Source organism: Centroberyx gerrardi, chromosome 13, assembly GCF_048128805.1.
Source record: "Centroberyx gerrardi isolate f3 chromosome 13, fCenGer3.hap1.cur.20231027, whole genome shotgun sequence".
Classification (NCBI taxonomy): Eukaryota; Metazoa; Chordata; class Actinopteri; order Beryciformes; family Berycidae; genus Centroberyx; species Centroberyx gerrardi.
In genome coordinates, this window is record NC_136009.1 from 1,458,783 (window position 1) to 1,481,292 (window position 22,510).

General features: G+C 39.7%; 2 protein-coding genes across 2 annotated transcripts in view; both read right to left on the minus strand.

The window, feature by feature from the left end:
• Positions 1–3,626, minus strand: part of mcm6l (MCM6 minichromosome maintenance deficient 6, like) — a 28,642-nt gene extending 25,016 nt beyond the window's left edge. Inside the window, exons 1-2 of the mRNA XM_071925962.1 lie at positions 3,535–3,626; positions 14–160 (exon numbers count right to left, since the gene is read on the minus strand). Coding sequence (XP_071782063.1) covers positions 14–160; positions 3,535–3,626 — 239 coding nt within the window. The remainder of the gene's footprint in view (positions 1–13; positions 161–3,534) is intronic.
• Positions 3,627–14,696: 11,070 nt separating this feature from the next.
• The window catches only part of cul1a (cullin 1a), a 36,374-nt gene continuing 28,560 nt past the window's right edge, over positions 14,697–22,510 (minus strand). Inside the window, exons 20-23 of the mRNA XM_071925961.2 lie at positions 21,226–21,308; positions 19,224–19,329; positions 17,905–18,018; positions 14,697–16,163 (exon numbers count right to left, since the gene is read on the minus strand). Coding sequence (XP_071782062.1) covers positions 16,083–16,163; positions 17,905–18,018; positions 19,224–19,329; positions 21,226–21,308 — 384 coding nt within the window. The 3' untranslated portion in view covers positions 14,697–16,082. The remainder of the gene's footprint in view (positions 16,164–17,904; positions 18,019–19,223; positions 19,330–21,225; positions 21,309–22,510) is intronic.

A 22,510-nucleotide genomic window follows, 5' to 3' on the forward strand; every position in this document is an offset into this window, starting at 1 on the left:
ACCATCCCATTACCTGTAATACTCCTCCTGGATGGTGGTGGCCAGTTGCTGGTTGAAATGCTCTATGTTGGTGAAGCTGACAGTCAGGGTGTTTCTCTCAGGCCGGATCAGCTCCTCGGCATCGGGCAGGTACAGCAACTCACCTGTTGGGCTCTGAAACCTGCAGGGTAAACCAAGGTTTTGGTTGCTGTGTATAAAGGCAAGGTTATGGCATGTGTTATGACCTCAAAACCTGATTATGGAGAAGGGTTTTGTAGCTGATGCGTACAAGTTAAACACCGCAGCGGGGAAGATTCCAGCGAAGTCTGGGTGCGCTCAAGCATGAGCGTTTTAGAAAATGACGGCTGTAGTGAAGATTTGCGCTAAATAATGGTGTAAATAAAGGTCTTAATTTTAAGGCATTTCTTTTGCCCTTTTTGGAACTCTAAAGACCTGGTCCCCATTGACTTCATTTGTTTTGGATAAGGCTGCTACGGAGTTGTGCTGGCAACCTCCCTGTGTGTTATATGGACAAAGAAACTTCACCTGTGTTTCAGCTGGCGTGAGTGCAAGTAGATAATGACAGAATTTTCATTTTTGGATTCTGTGAACTATTCCTTTAAAACAGGTATGCAGATTTGATATGCTGGACAGTAGAGTTTCATTTATGGAGGCCACAAGCACTCTACTGATGTGTGAGATGTGTAAAAAAGCAAAAACACAAAACCATTAAAAATTAAAAAGGCTAAGGCTAGTGTTGCTCTAGTCAATGGTTTGGTCTAGCTCGGAAAAACAAATGGAGCCAATCAGTGCCTCTGTGGACAGGACTAAAGTTTGAACCGTTCGTGCAATGGTTTTTCAAAGACAACATTTTTGTCAAAAACCACCAACATCAGAAAATAATGTCAGAGCGGCCGGATACGTCAGTCACTAGTGATTGGTTCGGGGAAAATCAACCCCCCCCCCACATACAGAAAACGGCTAACAAGGAGGCAATCTGAATCTGAATATCAGGCTAGGTAATTTCTACTTCTGTGTCAACGCCACGCCATCGGTCTTTACGGTGCTGGCATCGCCCGCAGAGGCTGCCGCTGTAGCTTACATGCTCCTCCAAAAATAACTGTGCATAGTGCGACATGGACAGCAAGAACTGAGATTGGCCTGCTTCGCATTTCCTCCTACCTATATCTGGTTGATGTCCGCCAATAGTGAAGACAACATGGAGCAGAAGAGAGACTAGCTGAGGTTTGCAGATATGTTCATCTGTAGGACACCTCATTTCTGAATTATAAAGACTACCAGATGTCACTGAATTCATGGTGAGAAATAGAGTTGAGACGTGAAGACATGGGCGTGACTATTTCTCGGTTCAATTCCTTCCGGAACCGAACGTCTCAACTCTACTTTGACGCAGAAGCATAACTTGCTCTTAACTAAACTCAAAACCCAAATCTGCAAAGCATGCTACTGAAATGGCCATCTGCTATTCATCTGCCATTTCAGTAGCATGCTTTTTAGCATTTGATGTCAGGCTTTACACAGATTTGGATCTGGGGTTTAGTTACTTTTTAGTTGATTTAGTTCGTTTTTTAGATAATTTTGGCCTTGGTCAGCACGGTCCCTTCCATCTCATACACCCAAGCCTCCGCCAACAGCAAAAGAAGCAGAGCGGTGAGTCTTGCGAGTGTCGCCTGCCTACCAGGAGCAGTGTCGCTCACTCTGGTCCTTTGTTTGTGAGACCAAGAAGCTGTAAAACATGGAGGCGAGCAACATTGAAAAATAGCCTACAACTATTATAAAGGGTACTAATTGGGTATTCCATATCAAATCAGCAAGGCCCGACACACACTGTCTCAGATCTCTATAAATATTCAAACGGTGGGGTCCATGAGGGACTTTTGGTTGTAGTTTTGGATTCCTTGTACCTTAATCATTAATTGTGCCAAAGCTTGTCCAAATCAGTCCGAGTTTTAAAATTGACAGTTAAAGGAACCATCAGAAATCAAAATGGCCAACCTTAGCCCAAATTAACTAACATGTATGCAACCAAAGAACATTTTTACAAAAAAGTGCCAGGAACCCTTCTTCTTACTGACACTGTATCAGAGGTTACAAACTAATCTGAGACAGTGGGTGTCAAAACCTTGTTTTTGTTTTCAGGTGAACTGACATGGAATGGCCCTAATCTGCTGCTTTGTCTAGGCGCTTTGGATGCTGACGATGATGGCAAATGCATAGAGATAATGATGAACAACGGAGTGCTCCTTTAAACTAACAACTATAAGAAAAGAACTAAAACATCTATAAGAAAACTAAACTAACAAACTAAGCCATAAAATCTGGACCCCATTCCCGAAAAGAAAAGGGGAAACATAACAGTACAAAAACAAGCGAATACAGCAAGTTATGCTGTTTGTTCCTTACATGGGCACCACCCTTACCAACATTGCAGGTCATTAGGGTAACTAGGAACACCTGGAGAAAGACGAAAAAGGAGGGAGAGAAACAGTAGCCAGGTGTGGTACTCTCCATAGTGAGCCCAAATTTGAGACCTAAGATGGCAGAAGTCCATTTTGGAAATAAATCTAAGATTTCACATAGGTTATGGGAGCATACAAGACCAATGTTCCCACTGAGCTGATGCTTCGGTGACCTACATCTAATAATGTATTATACTTAAGATATCAGATGTCAGTCAGAAATGTATTGGAAATCAGCTGACTTTAAACATTTTGTAAATATTAGATGCAGGGACTTCGCCATGGAATGTCCAACCATAGTCCATCCAAGAATCTGCATGTTTTAAATACCAAACCAAACACTACAGCAGCTGATTTCACTCACTGCTTAGTCCCTCCTCTCTAGTTGAAGGTGTTAAATCAGTAGCGTTTGGTTGGAATGAAAACGAGCAGACTCTTGTGTCTCCGTGGATCATGGTTGCCAATTGTTGGTGTTGGGTTTAGTTATCCGATGCTTAGCCTACCGTGCTTTTGTAAAAAGGTCACACCAAACTCCATTCTCAATCTTAGGAGTTTAATGCTGCCTTGCTTATCGGCAACGGTAGGCTACTTACCTGGTACAACATTTTGACGTTGTATGAATAGTTAGGACACGCTCTTCAATTCGGCATGCATCCAATACACCGGGCATTATTTATTTAGAAAAAAAACAAAACGTTTAGAACCAGTTCACCTGTTAACATTTTCCACCGAAACACACCATGGCGGGCGGTAGCGAGCAATGTGACCCAATTCTTAAATCTTAACATTTAAATTTTGTTGAAATGCAGTAATGCTTGGTGGGTTATGGTTTGCCTATATACCGAATACATCAGAAGATACTGATGACTTATAAAAGGTCTTAAGTCATGTTCTACCAGGTATGTACGTTTGCCGAGAAGCAAGGCAACACTGAACTGCCAGACTTTGAATGTAGTTTGGTGTGACGTGCTCTCCATACAAGAGATCGGAACGCATCCCCGGAGTTCCTCGCATTCATTTGTTTCTCATTTCAAAAATGCATATCTTCCAACAAGACCTCTGTTAACATACTTACTCTTCCAGAAACTCCAGAAATAACTTCTGACATTTCTCAGAGAGTTCGTCCTTCAGTTGGACTCCGGTGGCTCCAGTCTGTTCAGGATCCATGGCAGCAGCGGTGTGTAACTCTACTGTTGACAAAGTGTTTAACACAGGTGAGTTCTGTCCTCTAATGGACTCGGAGCTCCGCCCATTGGCCTGACAGCCACGTGCCATTGGCCCTGATGACATCTTTCTTTTAATCTACAAGACATTGGGCCTCATTCACGAAACTTTTCTTAAATTGTTCTTACTTTTGTTCTTAAGAAACATGCCTACGCAAAACCAACGTGGGATTCATGAAGCATGCGCAGAGTCTCGATTTTTGCTATTCCAGGTGTATCTGATGATGAATGCCACTTGTTCCTTAATTGGATGCGCGTGCCTGTTGATGCTGATTAGCATAGGTAGACGCCCTGGCAACTCCATAAAAGGTCTGCTGTCTGAAGGGTCGTGCGCAAATGGAAAGCATTACTGGAGTGGTGGAGAATGGCAAACAGACCCAAGAAGAAAAATTCAAACTCTGAAATAGAAGTGTTGTATTCGGGAGTGAGAGAAAAATATATATATACTTTTTAAAAGTGTAAGCGGTGGAGTGACAGCAACTGAGAAAGAAAACATGGCAAGAAATTACTGACGCTGTCAATGCTGCAACATCAGAAACACACACCTTGAATTAAATTAAAAAGAAACGGTTTGACTTACAGTTAGAATCTAAAAAGCGAGGGCGATAGTGTAACTCCAAATAGATGCAGTTTATTAGCTCCAGGCGGAGGGCAGGGCGCTGCCAAAATGTTTGGGGAAATAATATGGAGACTGTGCTGTCAGGTGTCCAGTCATCAGCGGAGTTGGACACTGGTTTAATTCAAGCAGCATCTCCATCTGATGGTAAGCTCAGACTTTAGGCTTTATAATAATATTGCTGGTTTTGACTGTAGCTATTGACAGGAGCTTTCTTCCTGCGGTGTCCAAACTCACCACAGCCTTCCAGCTCAGTATGCTGCGCTCGCTCTGTGGCGGAGCGAGTGCACGTATGATAATTATATAATCGCTGCTGAGGGGTCTGAAGGTTTATCAGGTGTGTCATTAGCAATGTGGTCAAGGCATAACCTCTATCACCTAGAGACAAACTAGTTAGTCTTGAGACTCTGGTTAATTTAACTTCCATTCAGTCCTATATGCGCCGTGCCTCTCCAGCAGCACCTGGTCAAGACGCACGACACCCTGCTGTTCTGCAGCACCAACGAGTCGTGGATCCCTCCTGGACAGCTGGAAACCACATGTAGGAGGTTTAGGTTGGCGTCACAAATTAATTGAATGTTTATGGTGTGTTATTGTTTGCGATTTAAATGAAAGCGTTTGGAGACGGTGCTTTGATGCGCACATCTATTGCTCCTGTGGTAAGATAAGATAGAACTTTATTGATCAATAAATAATATAATAATATAATATGATAATATATATACGATACTAATTAATCACTTTAATCACTCATGTTTCAAATTGAATAGAATTGCCTATGAATTTGTTCATATCGGCCTAGCTTTGTTAGTATGGTTATTATCACCAGGCTTACAAATGGCCTGAAACACATTTTGTTGTTGATATGAGGTCTGGGACTGCTTTAATAGATTTCCCTTAATGAATAAGGCATTTTAAGCAGAAACCACTTCATGCGTAATGCCCCAAGCATGTTTCCAAACACACGTAGATTTTGATCGTACCAAAGAACAAATTCAGGTAAGAAAAAAAATGATGAATGCCGAAATGTTCGTGGAAACGTTCGTAAGTACACTTTAAGATCAAATCTGATCGTACGCACGTTTTGTGAATGAGGCCCATTAAATCTAGAGAATTCTCGTTGACCAGTTAGACCCACTGCCTTTAGTCTCTCAGGCATGGACACCTTCACCAAAATACATAGCCCACATGTATTTATACACACATCTATCTATCTATCTATCTATCTATCTATCTATCTATCTATCTGTCAGCCAGTCCGCAGCACTAAGTTGTATGAAGATAGAGTATTTAAGAGTAAAACATACATGCTTTTCTGAAAATCTAAATGATTTTGTTAATATTGGTGTTTGTGGACCATGTGTGAAACATAAATACCATTTGATATATTGTACCAGATTTATCTTAGAGCTGCAGTCCCTTGGCAGGTTACAATTAGAAACATACATAATTTCTCATTACATAAACATTAATTATCCATTAAAAAGAACAGCTTTAAAAGAGTAAGGTATGATGGGTTTTTAAGGGATTTATTCATGGGTTGATTCACAGAGACACTAGAAATTAAGGGATTTTATGCCTTTTGTGCATGGTTTACAGGATTATTAATGAGTTATTAATGGAAAGTCCCTGTCTCCCTGAATTTTACATTAAATTAGAAAGTAAGCAGTCAAACATTAAGGGGTGATTAAGGAGGTTTTGATGGGGTCTCCTCTGTTAATAACATCCTTAATTAATTTTAAGGGGATTTTGCATGAATTCAAGGGTGAATTAAGAGTATTTTAAGGGATTACTGGTTCGTAGAGTATACAATCCGCAAAAATACAAACACATAACACTAACCCATAATAGACACTATTATGGGTCTAATAGACAACATTTTAAAACTAGTGCAAAGTGCAAGTCATGAATAGTATAGCCTACACACAGTTCTGCTCCAGTCGTCATTGTCTTTAACAGGTCTTGGAGCCCATTATGATGGTTGTTACGTAACAAAAAGGTAGAAATATTATCAAAAGATGGTCAATGGAAATAGAATGGGGTGGGAGTGTCAACATGCATACACATAAATCACATCCCTACTGTTAATGGTGTGTATGAATGTTTTTTTTTTTTTAGTAGATAATGATTTTATTATTCTTGTATGACCACATAACTTAAGTACCTTAAAAATATGTAAATAAACACAATATCTTATGGAGATGAAGGGCGATTGCATTGTTACATTAAGAGAGCAGTCTTTCAATATTTAATGTGTGATCTGCACATTGTATTATAATATGTTGTTATTTATTTATTTATTTTTTTAAACAATATATTTATTGACATTTTCAATTTTGGTTTACAGCATTTGTGACAGGGAAAATACAGTGATTACCAAAATCCTCCCTCCCAAACCAATCCTCGCTGGTCACTTCCCTCCCAGCCCCCTTCCCAGCCAACCCAACACATACGCCATGAAAAATTCAATTAAATAAATAAATGAAAATAAAAATGGGGGGTTACAGTATACTCAGTAAAGCACAAGCAATAAAAGGCAAGACGTCAACAGTGGAGAAGTACAGTGAGTACAACCATTTTATCAAGTGTGTTATACCAAGAAGAAGAAAAAAAAAAAAAAAGAAAAAAAAGATACCTGTTGTTACACCATCAGTAGTCCTTAACCAACTGACTGTGAGATGTTTTCTAGATACCACCTAAAGTCACTCCAACATTTGTCAAAAAGACAAGGTTTTTTTTTTAAGATTGAACATTATTTTTTCAGAGGCCATATATGAGGCAATTTCTTTAAGCCACATGGAGACAGGGGGGGGATCTTCACTCTTCCACGATATAGCAATGCATTTGTTTCCAGCTATCAAAGCTAGTTTAATGAAGCGTACCTTTTCCCTCTTATCAATAGGCAGAACCGATATGTCCCCTAGCAAAATCAATCTTGGAGAGCAAGGTATTTCAACTCCTGTGATCTTTTTGAATGCATCCAGGATAGAACCCCAATATTGTTCCAATGTCATACATTTCCAAAACATATGAATAAGGCTTCCTGTTTCTATCTTACATCTAGGACAGAATTCTGAGATGGTGTTGTTCATTTTGTGGAGTCTTTCTGGTGTAAAATAAATTCTATGGATGAGATTGATCTGCAAAAGCTTGTGGCGACTATTATAAGAGAAATTTTGGGCTCCCTCACATATTGCATCCCAGTCACAGTCTTCAAAAGTAAAGTTAAGATCTTGTTCCCACTTAGCCCTAGATTTTAGAGTTTTATTTGCCATAAGGTCCAACATTCTACTGTAAGGTAAGGATACAATACCCCTGGGGTGTTGAATATCTTTTAAAATCTCATCATTTGGAAGAGAATCTAAAGGGATTGGATGCCCGCCCTGTTGTGTGCTAATGTAGTGTCTGACCTGTAAGTACTTAAAGAAATCTGCAGTGGGGAGGTTGAAGGCACCACTTAGCTGTTCAAAAGATTTAAGTACGTTGTTTTCATAAAGGTCTCCAAATGTTTTGATCCCCATGTTATGCCACATCTTAGTGAGACCATCCCGTAGTGCAAATGGTAAAGCAGGGTTATTATGGAAGGGGGTGTTACTATGTAATGGTTTTACACTTTTGAGACGTGATTGTATAACTGACCATAATTTGGATGTATGATTTATAAATGGGTTGTCCATGCCATTCTTCAAAGTATGATATGACTGAATAAAAGGAATGCCAGCCAGCGGCACATCTGCTGCGTGGAACTGCTCTATTTGCCTCCAAGCAGGGGGGTTATTCATCTCTGTCTGCCAAAACCAGATAACTCTGATCTGAGCAGCCCAGTAGAAAAGTTCAAAATTAGGAAGCTTCAGTCCGCCGTGCCGAGGAGTGTTATATAGGGTTTTAATTTTAATTCTGGGTACCTTCCCCCTCCATATGAATCTAGATATCACACTTTCCAAATTCTTAAAAAACTTACTTGGAATCGATATGGGAAGGTTTGGAACAAGTAGAGAAATCTAGGCAGCACATTCATCTTTATACAATTCACACGCCCTATCAAAGAGATAGGTAGCTGCTTCCATCTGTCCAGGTCCTTCTCCACCTTCTTAAACTATAAGTCGTAATTAAGTGAGAAGATTCTATCTAACTGAGTAGGAATCTTTAAACCCAGATATGTAATATATTGAGCATCCCATCGAAAAGGGAAGTTTGCCCGTGGAATTTGTTCAGCTGAGGGGTTAAGGGGTAGGGCCACACTTTTTTGCAAATTAACTTTATATCCCGATATTCCACTATATGTGGAAAGTAAAGCTGTAAGGGCTGGCAGGGAGGAGTTTAAATTTGTTAGAAACAGGATTATATCATCTGCATATAATGAGATGATGTGGTCCGCATCCCCAACCCTGACCCCTGAGATGGAGGGTTGGGATCTTATTGCGATGGCTAAGGGCTCAATTGCTAACGCAAAAAGTAAAGGTGAAAGCGGGCACCCCTGTCGGGTGCCGCGTGAAAGGGGGAATGGGGATGATATGTCTGAATTTGTCTGGATCATGGCTGTGGGATTGAGGTACAGTAATTGAATCATACTTAACATATTCGGGCCAAAGTTCATTTTACGTAGGACTGCAAAGAGAAAGTGCCATTCGACGCGGTCAAAGGCTTTCTCTGCGTCTAGTGAGATAGCCAAGACTGGGTCATTCATGGACTTAGCGCAATGCACTATGTTAAGAAATCTCCTGACATTATCGAATGAGGATCGGTTTTGGATGAATCCGGTCTGGTCCATATCAACCAGTGTGGGGACTATTTTCTCAAGCCGGATAGCTATAATTTTAGTAAGCATCTTATATTCGCATGACAAAAGTGAAATAGGTCTGTACGAACCACATAAATTAGGATCTTTCCCTGGTTTCAACAGAACTATGATGAGGGCCTGCTCCAAAGTTTGGGGTAATTGATTGTTTTCAATTGCGTGATTGAACATGTCTAGAAGGGGGTCGATTAATTTACTTGCAAATGTTTTAAAGAAGTCAGTTGGGAAACCGTCAGGCCCAGGAGCTTTCCCCCCTGGGAGCCTAGCCAGGGCGTCTAACACCTTTTGATTCCGATCTGTGTTTCTCCTGATAGCCTTGGACTATCCAAACCATCTAGAAAATAACACATATCATGGGTCTTCTCACCCTGTGAGGAGTACAAGGATTTATAAAATTCTGTAAAGGCCTGGTTAATGTGCCTGGGGTTGCGGACCACGTCACTCCCATCTAGTGGCTTAATAGCAGGGATACATCTGGTGGCTTCCTCCCTTCTAATCTGCCAAGCTAGTAATTTCCCTGACTTGTCACCCTGTTCGTAATGGCGCTGTTTCAACCTAGCCATTGCATTTTCCACCTCCCGTGTTGTAAGAGTATCGTATTCAGCCCTTTTGGCAATCAATTGATCAAGAGTCACCTGTGTTTAAGAGCGAGAATGTTCATTTTCAAGGGATTTGATGTCAATCTCTAGGGACGTTGTTTTGGATTGATATTGTTTCTTTTTCCAAGAGGAATAGCTAATTATAGAACCCCTGATATAAGCCTTTAAGGACTCCCAGATTATGGATGGGGAGGCAGAGCCTGTGTTTGTGGTGAGAAACAAATCAATCTGCTCATTGATTAGTTTGATGAAGTCCTCATCATTGACCAAATGAGTGGGGAACCTCCAACGTTTAGGTTTTTTGTTTTGGTCCTGTTTGGCCAAGTGAAGTAGGAGAGGGGCATGATCTGAGTGTGTCTTAGCTAAATATTCACAAGATGTGATGATGTACTCCTTCCCTGCATGGATAAAGAAGAAGTCAATCTGGGAGTAGCTGTTGTGTACGTGTGAGTAGAAGGAGTATTCACGAAGAGATTTATGCCTCTCCCTCCACACATCAATTAAATTGAGATCTGCTAGTTCTTTTTTAAGGGCCCTAGCAGCTGAGGATAGAGAATTAGAGGTTGAAGAGGATCTGTCCTTGGCTGGGTCCAAAACCAGATTGAAATCTCCTCCAATGATAAGCTCAGTGGGGGGACAAGTTATATTGAGAAAAAGATTCACAAAGAAATTTGGTTCATTCTGATTTGGTCCATAGACATTAAGCATGGTGACTGGCTCATCGGCCAGAAAGCCTCTAACCAAAACATATCGGCCACCATTATCCTTCTCTACATGTTCCAAAAGAAAGGGGATCCCTTTTCTAATTAAAATGGCCACCCCCCTTGCCTGAGAAGTGAATGAAGAATAGTGTGTATGAATGTTGAAAGCTGCTGAACCCCTGAGCCCATGTGATACTTACCATGTATGCTACATCTGAATGCTCTACATTTTAAAACATGAAGTCGGCATTTGGACTCAACTACAGGATTTCAGGAAGACAATTTAAGACCTTTAATGCTACCTGGAAATGAATTTTAAGACCAATTTAAAAGAATAAAGAAACACAGCTGGAAAAACCATACAGCCAACTTAGCTAGTTAAAGTTGTGAAACTATAGATGAGCAGAATAAGAAAAAGGACACCAGGAGATTAGGGGACAGAATGTTTAACTGTGTTCAGATACAAAGGATATTATAGAACTACTAACAAGGTGTCATTACTATGAAAAAAAAAGACCCCTAATAACTGGATTTAAGACATCTTAATACTTCGAAACAAACAAAACAGACCATTCTTGTCTGATGATATTTCATTATGGATTGAGATCAACACATTACCAGTTATTTTCCATTCCCACTGCATATATTGTTTAGTAATAAAGGAGACCATGGAAGGGATCTAATCACTGATGCCTGGTCAGCATCTTCCACTATGGGATGGTTTATTTCAGTGCTTTTTAAGCATTGTCCTGGGACATGTTCACTAATAAAAAATAAACAGATGTAAAGTACTTTGAATGAAAAAAGTGCGTTTATTAATGATCCACATAAGTGCACAAATAAACAGAAGTGCTTTTTTTTTCACTTGATACATGCCAATATGACTTCTTTCAAGAAATCATCATAAAACAATGAAGAAACTCTGAAAACAAGAAACCTTCTCCAAGACAATTTCACTTTTACCAAGTAAAGGTCCTGAAACAAGTTACATTGTTGTGAAAAAAAAAAATCTAATTTGTTGAAAATGGTAAAATTATCTGCCAGTGCAGTAAGATAATTTCACACAAAAAACCCCCAATAATAATAAGCTTAAGTCTGGATACAAGATGAAATAACTTAACAAGTTTGTCAGTTTTTGCAGTGTATATACTGTATGGGTAAGACATCTCACACCCTTCAGACAATTATTATTGAACATAAGAGCAGTATAAACAGGAAGGACACCACTTTCCCACTTGCTACCCATTTTATGGAACATGGACTGTCTGTGTAACCGTGTCTTCGTCAAAGCAGAGGCCCAGTGGATTTTAACGTGGGCGCTATCTCTCTGGAGGGACTTGAGGAACTATATTTCTCATGTTGCCTCTGATTTTTTGTTATATGTGCATATCTATGCAGACATCTTTATATTTACCATTTGTATACTGTGGCTATTGGTAACGCATTCTGGGACTCTCTCAGGTGATCTCCCCTTTTCCTATTTCTAGGGTCCTCCTCCACTCCTATTCAATACTACCTGAGGAAGAGCTTTGTGCTTGAAACACGTTGCATAGCTACATGTATATAAGCCTTTTCTTTGTTCACCCCTTGCTCACTTATAATAATAATAATAATAATAATAATAATAATAATAATACATTTTATTTGATGGCGCCTTTCATGGCACTCAAGGTCACCTTACATCATATAAGCCCAGCAATAGAACATACAATAAACAACAAAGCAACAGCAATAAGACATGAGTACAATCAACAGCAAGACATGCAACAAGCAACAGAGCATAGCTCAGCAAATGAGTAAAAAAAAAATCGATATCGCAGCACAAAATAAGATGCAGCCGATGCAGTCAAAGTGAGTAAGCTAGTTTAAAAAGGTGGGTTTTAAGAGCAGTTTTGAATTCTGTAATGGAGTCCAATATGCGGATGTGAGGGGGAAGGGAGTTCCAAAGTTTGGGTGCAGCATAGGAGAAGGCCCTGGCACCCATTGTGCTGAGGTTGATGGTTGGTAGAGCCAGTAGACCTGCTGATGAAGACCGCAGGGAGCGAGAGGGAGTGTAAGTCTGAAGGAGGTCTGTGAGATAAGCAGGGGATAGATTACGAAGAGCCTTAAATGTTAATAATAAGATTTTAAAGTTAATCCATTGTGACACAGGGAGCCAGTGTAATTGAATCAGCAGGGGAGTGACATGTTCAGTGGACTTTGATTGTGTAATAATCCGTGCTGCAGAGTTCTGGATGAGTTGGAGTCGGTGAATAAGTTTGTTGGGGATGCCTACCAGGATCGCATTGCAGTAGTCAATGCGTGATGTGACCAGAGCGTTGACTAAGACTTCCGTGGAGTGTTGTGTCAAAGCAGGGCGCAGTCTGGAGATGTTTCGCAGATGGAAAAAGGCAATCCGGGAGATATTGTTTATATGACTGGAGAAAGAAAGGGTACTGTCCAGGATAACACCAAGGCTCTTAACCTGTGTGGAGACAGGTAAGGTGGCTCCAGCGATGGGGAGTGAGCAAATATTAGTTTTTGAGAGTGTAGATTTAGAGCCAATGAGGAATAGTTCAGTTTTACTACTGTTGAATTTTAGGTAGTTGTTTGTCATCCATATCTGTAAATCATGGAGACAAGCAGTGAGGGTACTGGAGGGGAGAGTGTGAGTGGGCTTAGTGGAAACATAAAGCTGCGTATCGTCAGCATAACAGTGAAAATTAATACCATAGTGCCGGAAGATATTGCCAAGAGGGAGGAGGTAAATAATAAACAGGAGTGGCCCCAACACTGAACCCTGTGGAACTCCGTGGTGAACTATGGAGCTTTCTGACCGGTAATTCTGAATTTGTACAAAATGTGTCCTGTCTGCAAGGTAGGAGGCAAACCACTGATACACAGTGCCCCCAACTCCAATACTGGCCAGACGATCCAAGAGGAGCTGATGGGATACAGTGATGTGATTTTCAGTTGGAAGACTGAAGTCACAAAGGACAGTGGATGGGGACAGCTTCATGGCGCTTGTTGATGGTAAGTCGGTCTGCATAATGTTAGCAGAGGCCAGCTGCTCATGAATTGTAGTAATTTTGGAGTTGAAAAACGTCAAAAAAGCAGAGCATTGCTCATTATAAAGGTTACTGTTCATATTGGTTTCAGGTGGTTTGAGTAACCTTTTCACTGTGGAGAAGAGAGTTCTAGTATTCCCTTCACCTGTACTGATGATATTTGCATAATAGGAGGTTTTAGCTATTAAGAGAGCATTTTTGTAGTGGAGTATATGATCAAAATACATTTGTTTATGAACAGCAAGTCCAGTCTTGGTGCAGAGCCGCTACTTTTTGCATTCAAGGTACCTCCTGTTTATGTTTTGACATATCTTTGGGCTTTGGAAGACCTTTCCCGCTGTTTTTTTTTTTAGATGTTTGCAAATATTAAATATTAATAAACATTATCACAACCCCAAACCCCACAGATTTTGTGGATTATGCACACTTACAGCTACAGAGGCAAATTTATGTGTAAAATACAGCCGTCTTATCAGCCTAAATCACAAGTGAGGCTCCAACAAAGAAGAGCATCCCATCCCCACATATTCAGATGCGGTAGATTCATTCTATTTAAAGCATCACCAACTGGCCGGGGCTGCGGCAGTTTACTGACCTTGCATTACAGAATTTCTGGATATTGAAGTTGAACCAGTTTTCAAACAGTTAGCTCTCACTGCAGAGGTCTTGAGTCACATGACTTGGACTCGAGTCCCAATTTTAATTGCTTGAGACTTGACTTGATGCATGAAGAGAAGACTTGAGACTTGACTTTGACGACTTGAAAAGGTTTCTAAAGTCTTGACTTGAGATCTTGTGTTTGTGTAAATGACTTAGATTGAAAGTGATTTGTTCCAGCAGATGACTGAATTTAAATTCTGTTTCCTGAATTTGTATGGAATGATTGAATTTATTGAAGTTGAAACTGATTATAGAAATCAAACTCATGATGCTCTTACCAAGTTTGTATCCTATTAAAACCATATTGCATTGAAAAGTCCTAGATATTTCGTTTTCTTTAAGATATTAAATTGATACTGTACTATTTATTTGTTCTCACTTGACTTGTTCTACATTTAGACTTGCCTTTGTAATCTATATTTAGACTTGAGACTTGTGCCTCAAGACTTGAGACTGACTTGGGACTCGAGCAAAGTCGACTTGGTCACACCTCTGCTTGGCACCCAACCCAACTGGATCAGGCTAATGGTCATGTGATCCAACGGGACTGCCAACATTCAGCCTGTGAGGAAGTAAAGACCAAGAGACGGGCACAGAATACAGAAACCTTTACTTTTTATTTACCACACATTAAAAAAAGTGAACCACACTATACAAATGCGAATCTGCGAGCAGGTAATGAAGCAGAATACACATCCTTCCTTCTTTTACAGCAGTCTCCTACCACCTCAGTCCTGGCTCTTACAACTGGTAACACTATAATTCCCATTAACATAATACAATTTTGCAGCTAATAGTTTAATAACCCTGTTTATGTTCTAAATTTCCCATTGATGTAATAAAAGTTGCTTGCCATTAACATAACTTTTTTCCTGTCAACCTTACAATTGCATTTTTGTGTTTTATTATTCAGGTTTTAAAAATGTAATAACTGAACAAAATGTAGTAACAAGTCAGAATTCGCTACACATTCCATTCAGATTATTTGGTTGGTAACAGTTTACACAATGATGTAATAATTATGTTAACAGGGAAAAAAAAGTTATTAGGTTAACTTTTATTACATGAATGGGAAATGTATAATGTTAACAGGAATATTACACTATTAGCTGCAAATTATGAATACGCTAACACTGGATCGTCTCAGGGTGCCAGTCTGGTGTATATCTTTACGTTTTTTGGTTCCAGTGTATACGGAAAGTTCAACCGATCCTGGAAAAGTAACTGAATGGATTACAAAAAGTCTTCTAGGCTTCCTCACTGCTTCTCTCTGGATGTGCTACTTTAGACTGACCGACCCGCTGACTGTCAAACAAGTAGAGTGTAGCTTCTTTACATGGCTTCACCTATTTACCTATGAGTCTCTTCCACTTGTGCTATTTCCTGTCCCCGACTGAGTTACACCGATTGCGAGTCGTCGCGGAACTTAAGCGAGCGACTCATAGACGTCTTGCGTCAAAATGCGGGTAGGCGGTAGCATGCAAACTCCCCCCACTCTGGATCCAGTAAGGGCTTTTATTTTTGGCTGGGGGATTATTCTGCCTTTTTAAGATAAAGATAGAGGGGGTAGTGTCTGCGAGAGACCTCTGCGTTATTTACAGATTTAAAACATGTTGATATCTGGAGGTGATCCTGAGCAGTCCTGATGGGATTTAACCGACAGCCACAGAGCAGCCAATCCCATTGCTGAGTTTTAAAAGGATGTTGGGCTTCACGTCTGATCACGTCGTGGCGATTCTCAAGACATCAACGGCAAAGATCCCTCCGCCACTTCTCCGACTCTATATTTGTATTTTTTTTAAATGTTAATACATCCGTTCGTGCTTGCATTGCCGACGTCACTGATGAAGGTATGGTGGAAATCATGTCCCCGTCCTTCTTCGTGGAAATGACTTCTGGAAAAAGAAATGAAAAAAAACCCCAAGAGAACAAAAAATGAGGTGGTGTGATGGAGGGATAAAGAGGAGGAGGAGGCTGAACTAAGCCAGGTAGCTGTAAGTGTCTTTCTCTCCATCTACTCGTTCCAGGTACTCCTTCTCAATCAGGATGTCGATACATTTCTGGAAAACAAAACAGATCTACTGAGATAAACAGGTTAATTACTGACACAGAAAATACAAACGGGCACAATGCAATCTCACTTTTGGAACCAAAGATGCTGAGAACATATGAAACATACAGAAGAGGATTAGTGCCACATGTGAAAAATGTATTTCACGTGGCACTAATGCTCACATTATTTATCAGAATTCTAAGTTTAAAGTCAGAATTCTGACTTTATTCTCAGAATTCTGACTTTAACCTCAGAATTCTGACTTTAACCTCAGAATTCTGACTTTAAACTCAGAGTTCACATTTTGTGGCCCTAATCCTCTTCCATAGAAACAAGTAAATTCATAGATATTAGAGAAATTCCTATGTGTGCAGACAACAGGGAATCAAGGTTGAAACATTCGAATCCAAACTAAATGTACCCAAATCATTCAGACTTGCGTAAAAGCACCAAAGTTGGTCTGCATGTCGCTGCAAAAAAATTTTTCTATCTGACAATGAGGCATATGGTTAAATTTGGGTAAAAAAGCAAGCCATGTGTAGAATTGAGTTGTCTGTGTATAATCTTTCTGTGTGCAAAAGTTACTAAACAACTACAAATCCTTTTTACACATTCACAAATATACAACAACCACAAGCTTTTTGGGTAACGCTTTATTTTCTGGGTCCGCAATTTCCTAACAATTTCCTAGAAAGGAACTGTTCATTTCTTAGGAAGTTTCCTGGAAATAACCATTACATTATGTACTAATTACAGTGAAAATAGAGAAAGAGTTCAAAGGTAGTTGGTAGTTGGTAAGTACCCAATCTCGGAACCCATCGTCTATCGGTCTGATGACGATTAGACTCTGGGGGCGACGGCCAATATTTCGGGGTTTCCGGTGTAGCCAGCGGACATCCAGGCCAAGACTTCCCTTTCCGTGCGCCGGTCATTGTTTACAGTCCGATTAGTTGAGTTGAGACGTGAGAATGGAGCTGGAGTTGAGTACAATACACAAACATCAATACTTTTTGTAGGTGTTTTAGGTCCAGACGACATTTCGGCTAATCTCTATAAACAGATATCTGCATGTGAGACGTCGTCTCTCAACTCCAACTCCATTCTTGCGTCTCAAGTTGCTAATCGGACTGTAAACAATGACCGGCGCATGGAAGAGGAAGTCTTGGCCCGGATGTCCGCTGGCTACACCGGAAACCCCGAAATATTGGCTGTTGCCCTCAGAGTCTAATCGTCGTCAGACCAATAGACGATGGGTTCCAAGATTGGTAAGTACCTGGTCATTTCTTTTGGAGTTCCCAAGACAGAACCATTAAATTATGTAGTAGTTATATAGAAAATAAAAAATTAGAGGAAGGAATTCAACAAATAACTATATTACATAACTATATGAATAATGACTTTGGTTACAGTTCCTTTCTAGGAAATTGTGGACCCAGAACATAAAAACGTTTGCTTTTGAAACGTCTGTTGACAAATTATGATAGTGATTTGAGCAGACAGGTGCAGAGGTGCAGGTGCAATCCCCTCATGGTCAGGTCAGCAGATATAGAGGAAAACCCATTTGCTGGTTAAAAAAAAATGGCCGCCACAGTCGATTGGTACCATCTTTCCCGTGGCTGCAATTCTGAAAACATTCAGGTTATCAAAAGGTTCATGTAGACCGACCTTGGTGCCTTTACACAAATCTGAATGATTTGGCCTACTTTGCCTAGGATAGTATGTGTACATCAGTTTCAGTGTGTTTCTACCTTAATAACAGGGACTCTAGGTTTGAACCTAGAGGATAACTGGTTGAGGACTTCTGCCAGCAGCTGTTGGTGTTTCAACACTTTACGCATCTTCATAATCCTCACAATGGCAGCCTGACGAGACGCAACACAAGAATGAGAGAGAAAAATACAGAAAGAAGGAAGAAGGGATAGAAGACAGAGAACACAATATTGGCAGGAGGGAAAGGAAGAGAGAAAGGGGGGCAAAGCAAGAAAGAGCCAGACGTAGGGAGAGGGAAAAGAGAGAGAAACAAGGTAGTGAGGGACAGAAAGGAGAGGAGAGCTGAAATGCGATATTCGATATCGTGGGAAATATCATGATATTTGGTGAAAATCGCCATATTTCCCGCGATTGCAATAATATCGAATGTCGGCCCAAGCCTAATTCACACATTCAGCAATTTTAAACATCTTAGTGGAGACAATATGGTCATTACAGTGTTTTTTTTCAGAAATCATTCAGGTCTCAGGGGAAGAATAATATCATCAGGAAATTAGTATAATAACTGTAGTACCCCTTACTGCCATATGTACCCACATTTCTTACTTCTTTCCTTTCTAACATCATACAGTTCGAATACGCTTGGAAGACATCTCGCACTCTGATGGATCATTGACTAATGGCAAGCCAGGGTGTGACATTAACACTAGTTAATTTTGAGTGTGGCTGGTAAGTCTGTCAGTTCATCAATCAAAAAATTATTTCTGTTTTCAAATAACCCGTATATTGTGATTTGCCACTTATCTCATCCATAAGCGGTCCGCCATTAATTAAGGAAGTATGGCCTCTATGGATGAATTAAGAAATCAGTGGTAAAAGAACCTGCAGCCTACTGTTCCATTACTAAATACAGTTCAATTCATTCAATATGTCTACTTTATTTTTTTACATTTTGAAAAGCTGAATACTTTTGGTTTACTGGCCTATCACACTGAATTGACAGATTACACCGTATGGGACTTTTGTGCTTGGTCAATTTAATTGACCAATTTAAATTAGTTTTTGTTCTTGATAATAAATTACTGGAATAGTCAAGGTAAGACTTGATAGATTATTCGAAAAACAACATAATTGATAGTTCCGGCCACACTGAAAACGGCTTCACTTCTTCCTAAGAAATTAAATTAGGTGGTAAAATTCTGAAATACTAGCCCATGTGGCCAGCTGACTAATATGTTCATGCCCTGTCGGAATGCGCGATTCTTTTGTTTTTTAGGTACTACTGTGATCCTAGCACAAAGCAAAGTGGCTAAACTGCTGAAATACTGGAAAGAGACCACGGATGACCAGACAGCACCTGGATTAGCAGCTTCCTGTCCTCCTCGATGTTCTTGTGAGTGGTTTCCTGCTCCTGTTTCTGCTCCGTCTTCATCGGCACATTGATGTTCACCCGCAGTTTCTTACTAGGGGGTGAGATGGTACAGACAACCTTTATTGACTTCACCAGCTTCAAACTTACAGCTGGGTTAGGGTAGCTGCCCAGTACAGTCAGTCTCCCACTGTTGGCCACTGCAGCTCCACTACAGTGCTTAGAGGTTAAGGTCAGGCACCAATGGTGAAAAAACATCCTTTCATCCTATCAGAATGAAATTTTATATGTTGAAAAACTTTTTGTTTCATGACTTTTAGTAATTTAGTGAATAACATTCAAATTAGCCATAATTCATAAAAACATTTGAATTTGCATTGGAGTTACAACATCTATTCTCTATTGCAAAAATCCCTATATTTTTATTAAGAAGCAGCAGTTCAAATTTGATGGCCATATCTACAAGTTTATTTTGGATACAGGGAAGATGTCATTTGGAGAAAATGGCCACTTTTTTTAAGCTAATTTTGTTCTTGGTGTACTTAATGCAATACAAAATGTATAACTATTTATAGTTATTTTTGATAATTTTATATTTTATGGACACCACAGCAGTTATAGGAGCAAAATATTACATCTCCAAATTGACCAATTCAGCCAAAAACACCACTTTCACCTGTGATGCTTCTCCTCAAGGGCACTCAAGGGTACTAGAAGGCAGAGTGTCTCTGGTTCACTTCCCTGACCCAGATTCCTCTAACCTTTACTTTAAGCTGGGAACTCCATTACAACTTTAGAAATGTTCAGGTACTTTAGGAGATGTGCAGATGTACTGAACTATTTTTTACACTGTTTATGCTTTTTAAGATATTTAACTTTTATTCTTATTTTTTTCCATAGAAATGAATAAAGAAATGTTCAGATTTACTAGAGTGAGATGTGACATCTTCAGCTGATAAAGCTTAATCTATGAAATACATACAGCATTAACATCATAGCATCAATGCTTTTACCTCAGCTGCTCTGGATTCTTTTTTTTGAACACTTAAAATACATTCCGTTAAAGATTTTATTATAGCCAGTACCCATTTGTACACTTGCTACTGGGAAAACTTCCAGCATTAGCTGATGCAAGCACGTGTGCAGCTGCTTTCAGATTTTATGTGGAATTTCTGTACATTCCACATTTCTGTGGACAATGTATTTCTCTAGTTTTTATTAGCATTATACCCCATGATACAACATACTATATTGCATGTATATGTATCTATATAGTATGAAAAGCAAAGAAAGGATATGAATCAAACACAAAAAGCATGACATAATGGGGAGAAAGCAGGAATTTCTATCTCAAGCAGGGCTTGACATTAAGCTTTTTGAGGTACTTTTTTACTTGTCCAAAAGCATATATCACTTGTCCAAAAATACATATCACCAATGCACAATACAGTGTATGCTGAATCAATAAAAACAAGAGCTGCCTATTACAATGACATTTTATCACAAAATAATCTTTCACAATCACAAAGATACCTGAGATATATTATTAATTTCATGGTTTCATGGTGCCTTTGACAAACAGCTCTTATTGAGTTAACTGAAGAGCTAACTGGAGGTTACTAACCACCCTAACTCTAACACAGCCATCGCAAGGTCCATGTAGTTCTATTAACCTCCTTGGTACATACCACAGTGTAATTACTCTGCTCTAATCTGTACCATACATAATGACATTCACTCTCATTCAGAAATATGACAGCCATATTCAAATAAATACTGTAGTTACAATATTCAAACCCATTTATTTCACTTGTCCGGTCGAGCAACTGGAGACAACATTAACTTGTCCGACCAAAATATCTACTTGTCCTGGACAAGCGGACAACCGTTAATGTCAAGCCCAGTCAAGGATATGGCACTTGTGTGTCCAAATGCATATACACCAGAAAAAGACAAAAGCCAAACCTGAGTAAGGTTAGGCAGGACTTACTTCTTGTAACCCAGGAAGAGTTTGATCAGAGTGTCTGGTTTGAAGTCCACCTCATCCACATTGGCATTTTCATCCTCCAACACCTCCACATACAGAAAACAGGAAACAATATTTAGTATAGCCAGAATAAAACACACAGAAATTAGCACTCAACATCTCAACGTGCAGCGACCATATTATAGGAACTGAAATTGTCTTGCATTGACACAGCTGTTTACAGAAAACACTCAAAAACATTTAAAGTGGTTCAACAGCTGGTGCATAAATAAATTCATGAATAACCTCTTTAGAGCCATTTTGACAATTGATGGTATATTAGTTTAATTAGAGGGACCTAGTCAGCTAGGTCAGGTCAAAGTTGAGAACTTGAGAGAGTGACAGCCAGCCACTGGATTGTCATGGCTAATCAGCGACACTATATGATGAATGAGGTTGTCAAATTTGGATGCTGACATTTGAAATGACTGGAAATGCCTTTCTTCATGTTCTTCAAGTTCTGCATGGGTGACATGATAGAATAATATTCCCATCTTGCATTCTTAAAGGATACATGTCCACTCCTTGCTTCAACTTTTCCTTTAAGTGGTGATTGAGAATAAATAAAAGTATACTTTCCTCTACAGTAGCTATTTTTTAAGGATAAGGCTGGTGTTTTTTAATGCATTGCTTACCGTCAACAAATCCTATGATGCTCTACTCCCGTTACTTTCTGACTTCCCACGTACCATTTTTAGCCTTCAACCCGGAAGTCATTGGCTCCAATTGTAAGCTAAAAACCTTGAAATACAGCTCATGGATCAAGACATAGTTTCAATTTTAAAAATTGCTAAAATCGCTAACTGTTACCACGAAAAGTCAAGCTATTGTAGTTATTACCAAATCAAATTCAAATGGGAACAAATTCTTCATTACGTCGGGGACTATTTTCGGTGCTACGGAACTACTTTCCTGAGATCGCAAAGTGTTTACAGCCGGCTTATTAAGTTGTTTGAGGAAAAAGTCGGCTGGCCCGGTGTAACGCGATGATGAAATATGCTGCCCAGAGCAACAGCATGGCTCTTTGATGTGTTTTTAATCGTTTTTTTAATACAATGGAGTTCTATGGCTGCTGGGACATGGCTTCATTGGGCACCGGCTACATGGACGAGACTTGTTGGCAAAACAAAATCATTGCTGATTTTGTTATTTTCATAGGATTTGTTGACGGTAAGCAATGCATTAAAAAACACCAGCCTTATCCTTTAAAGCCTGCTCTGGATCACTGGCTCCAGACTAGTGGTTTATA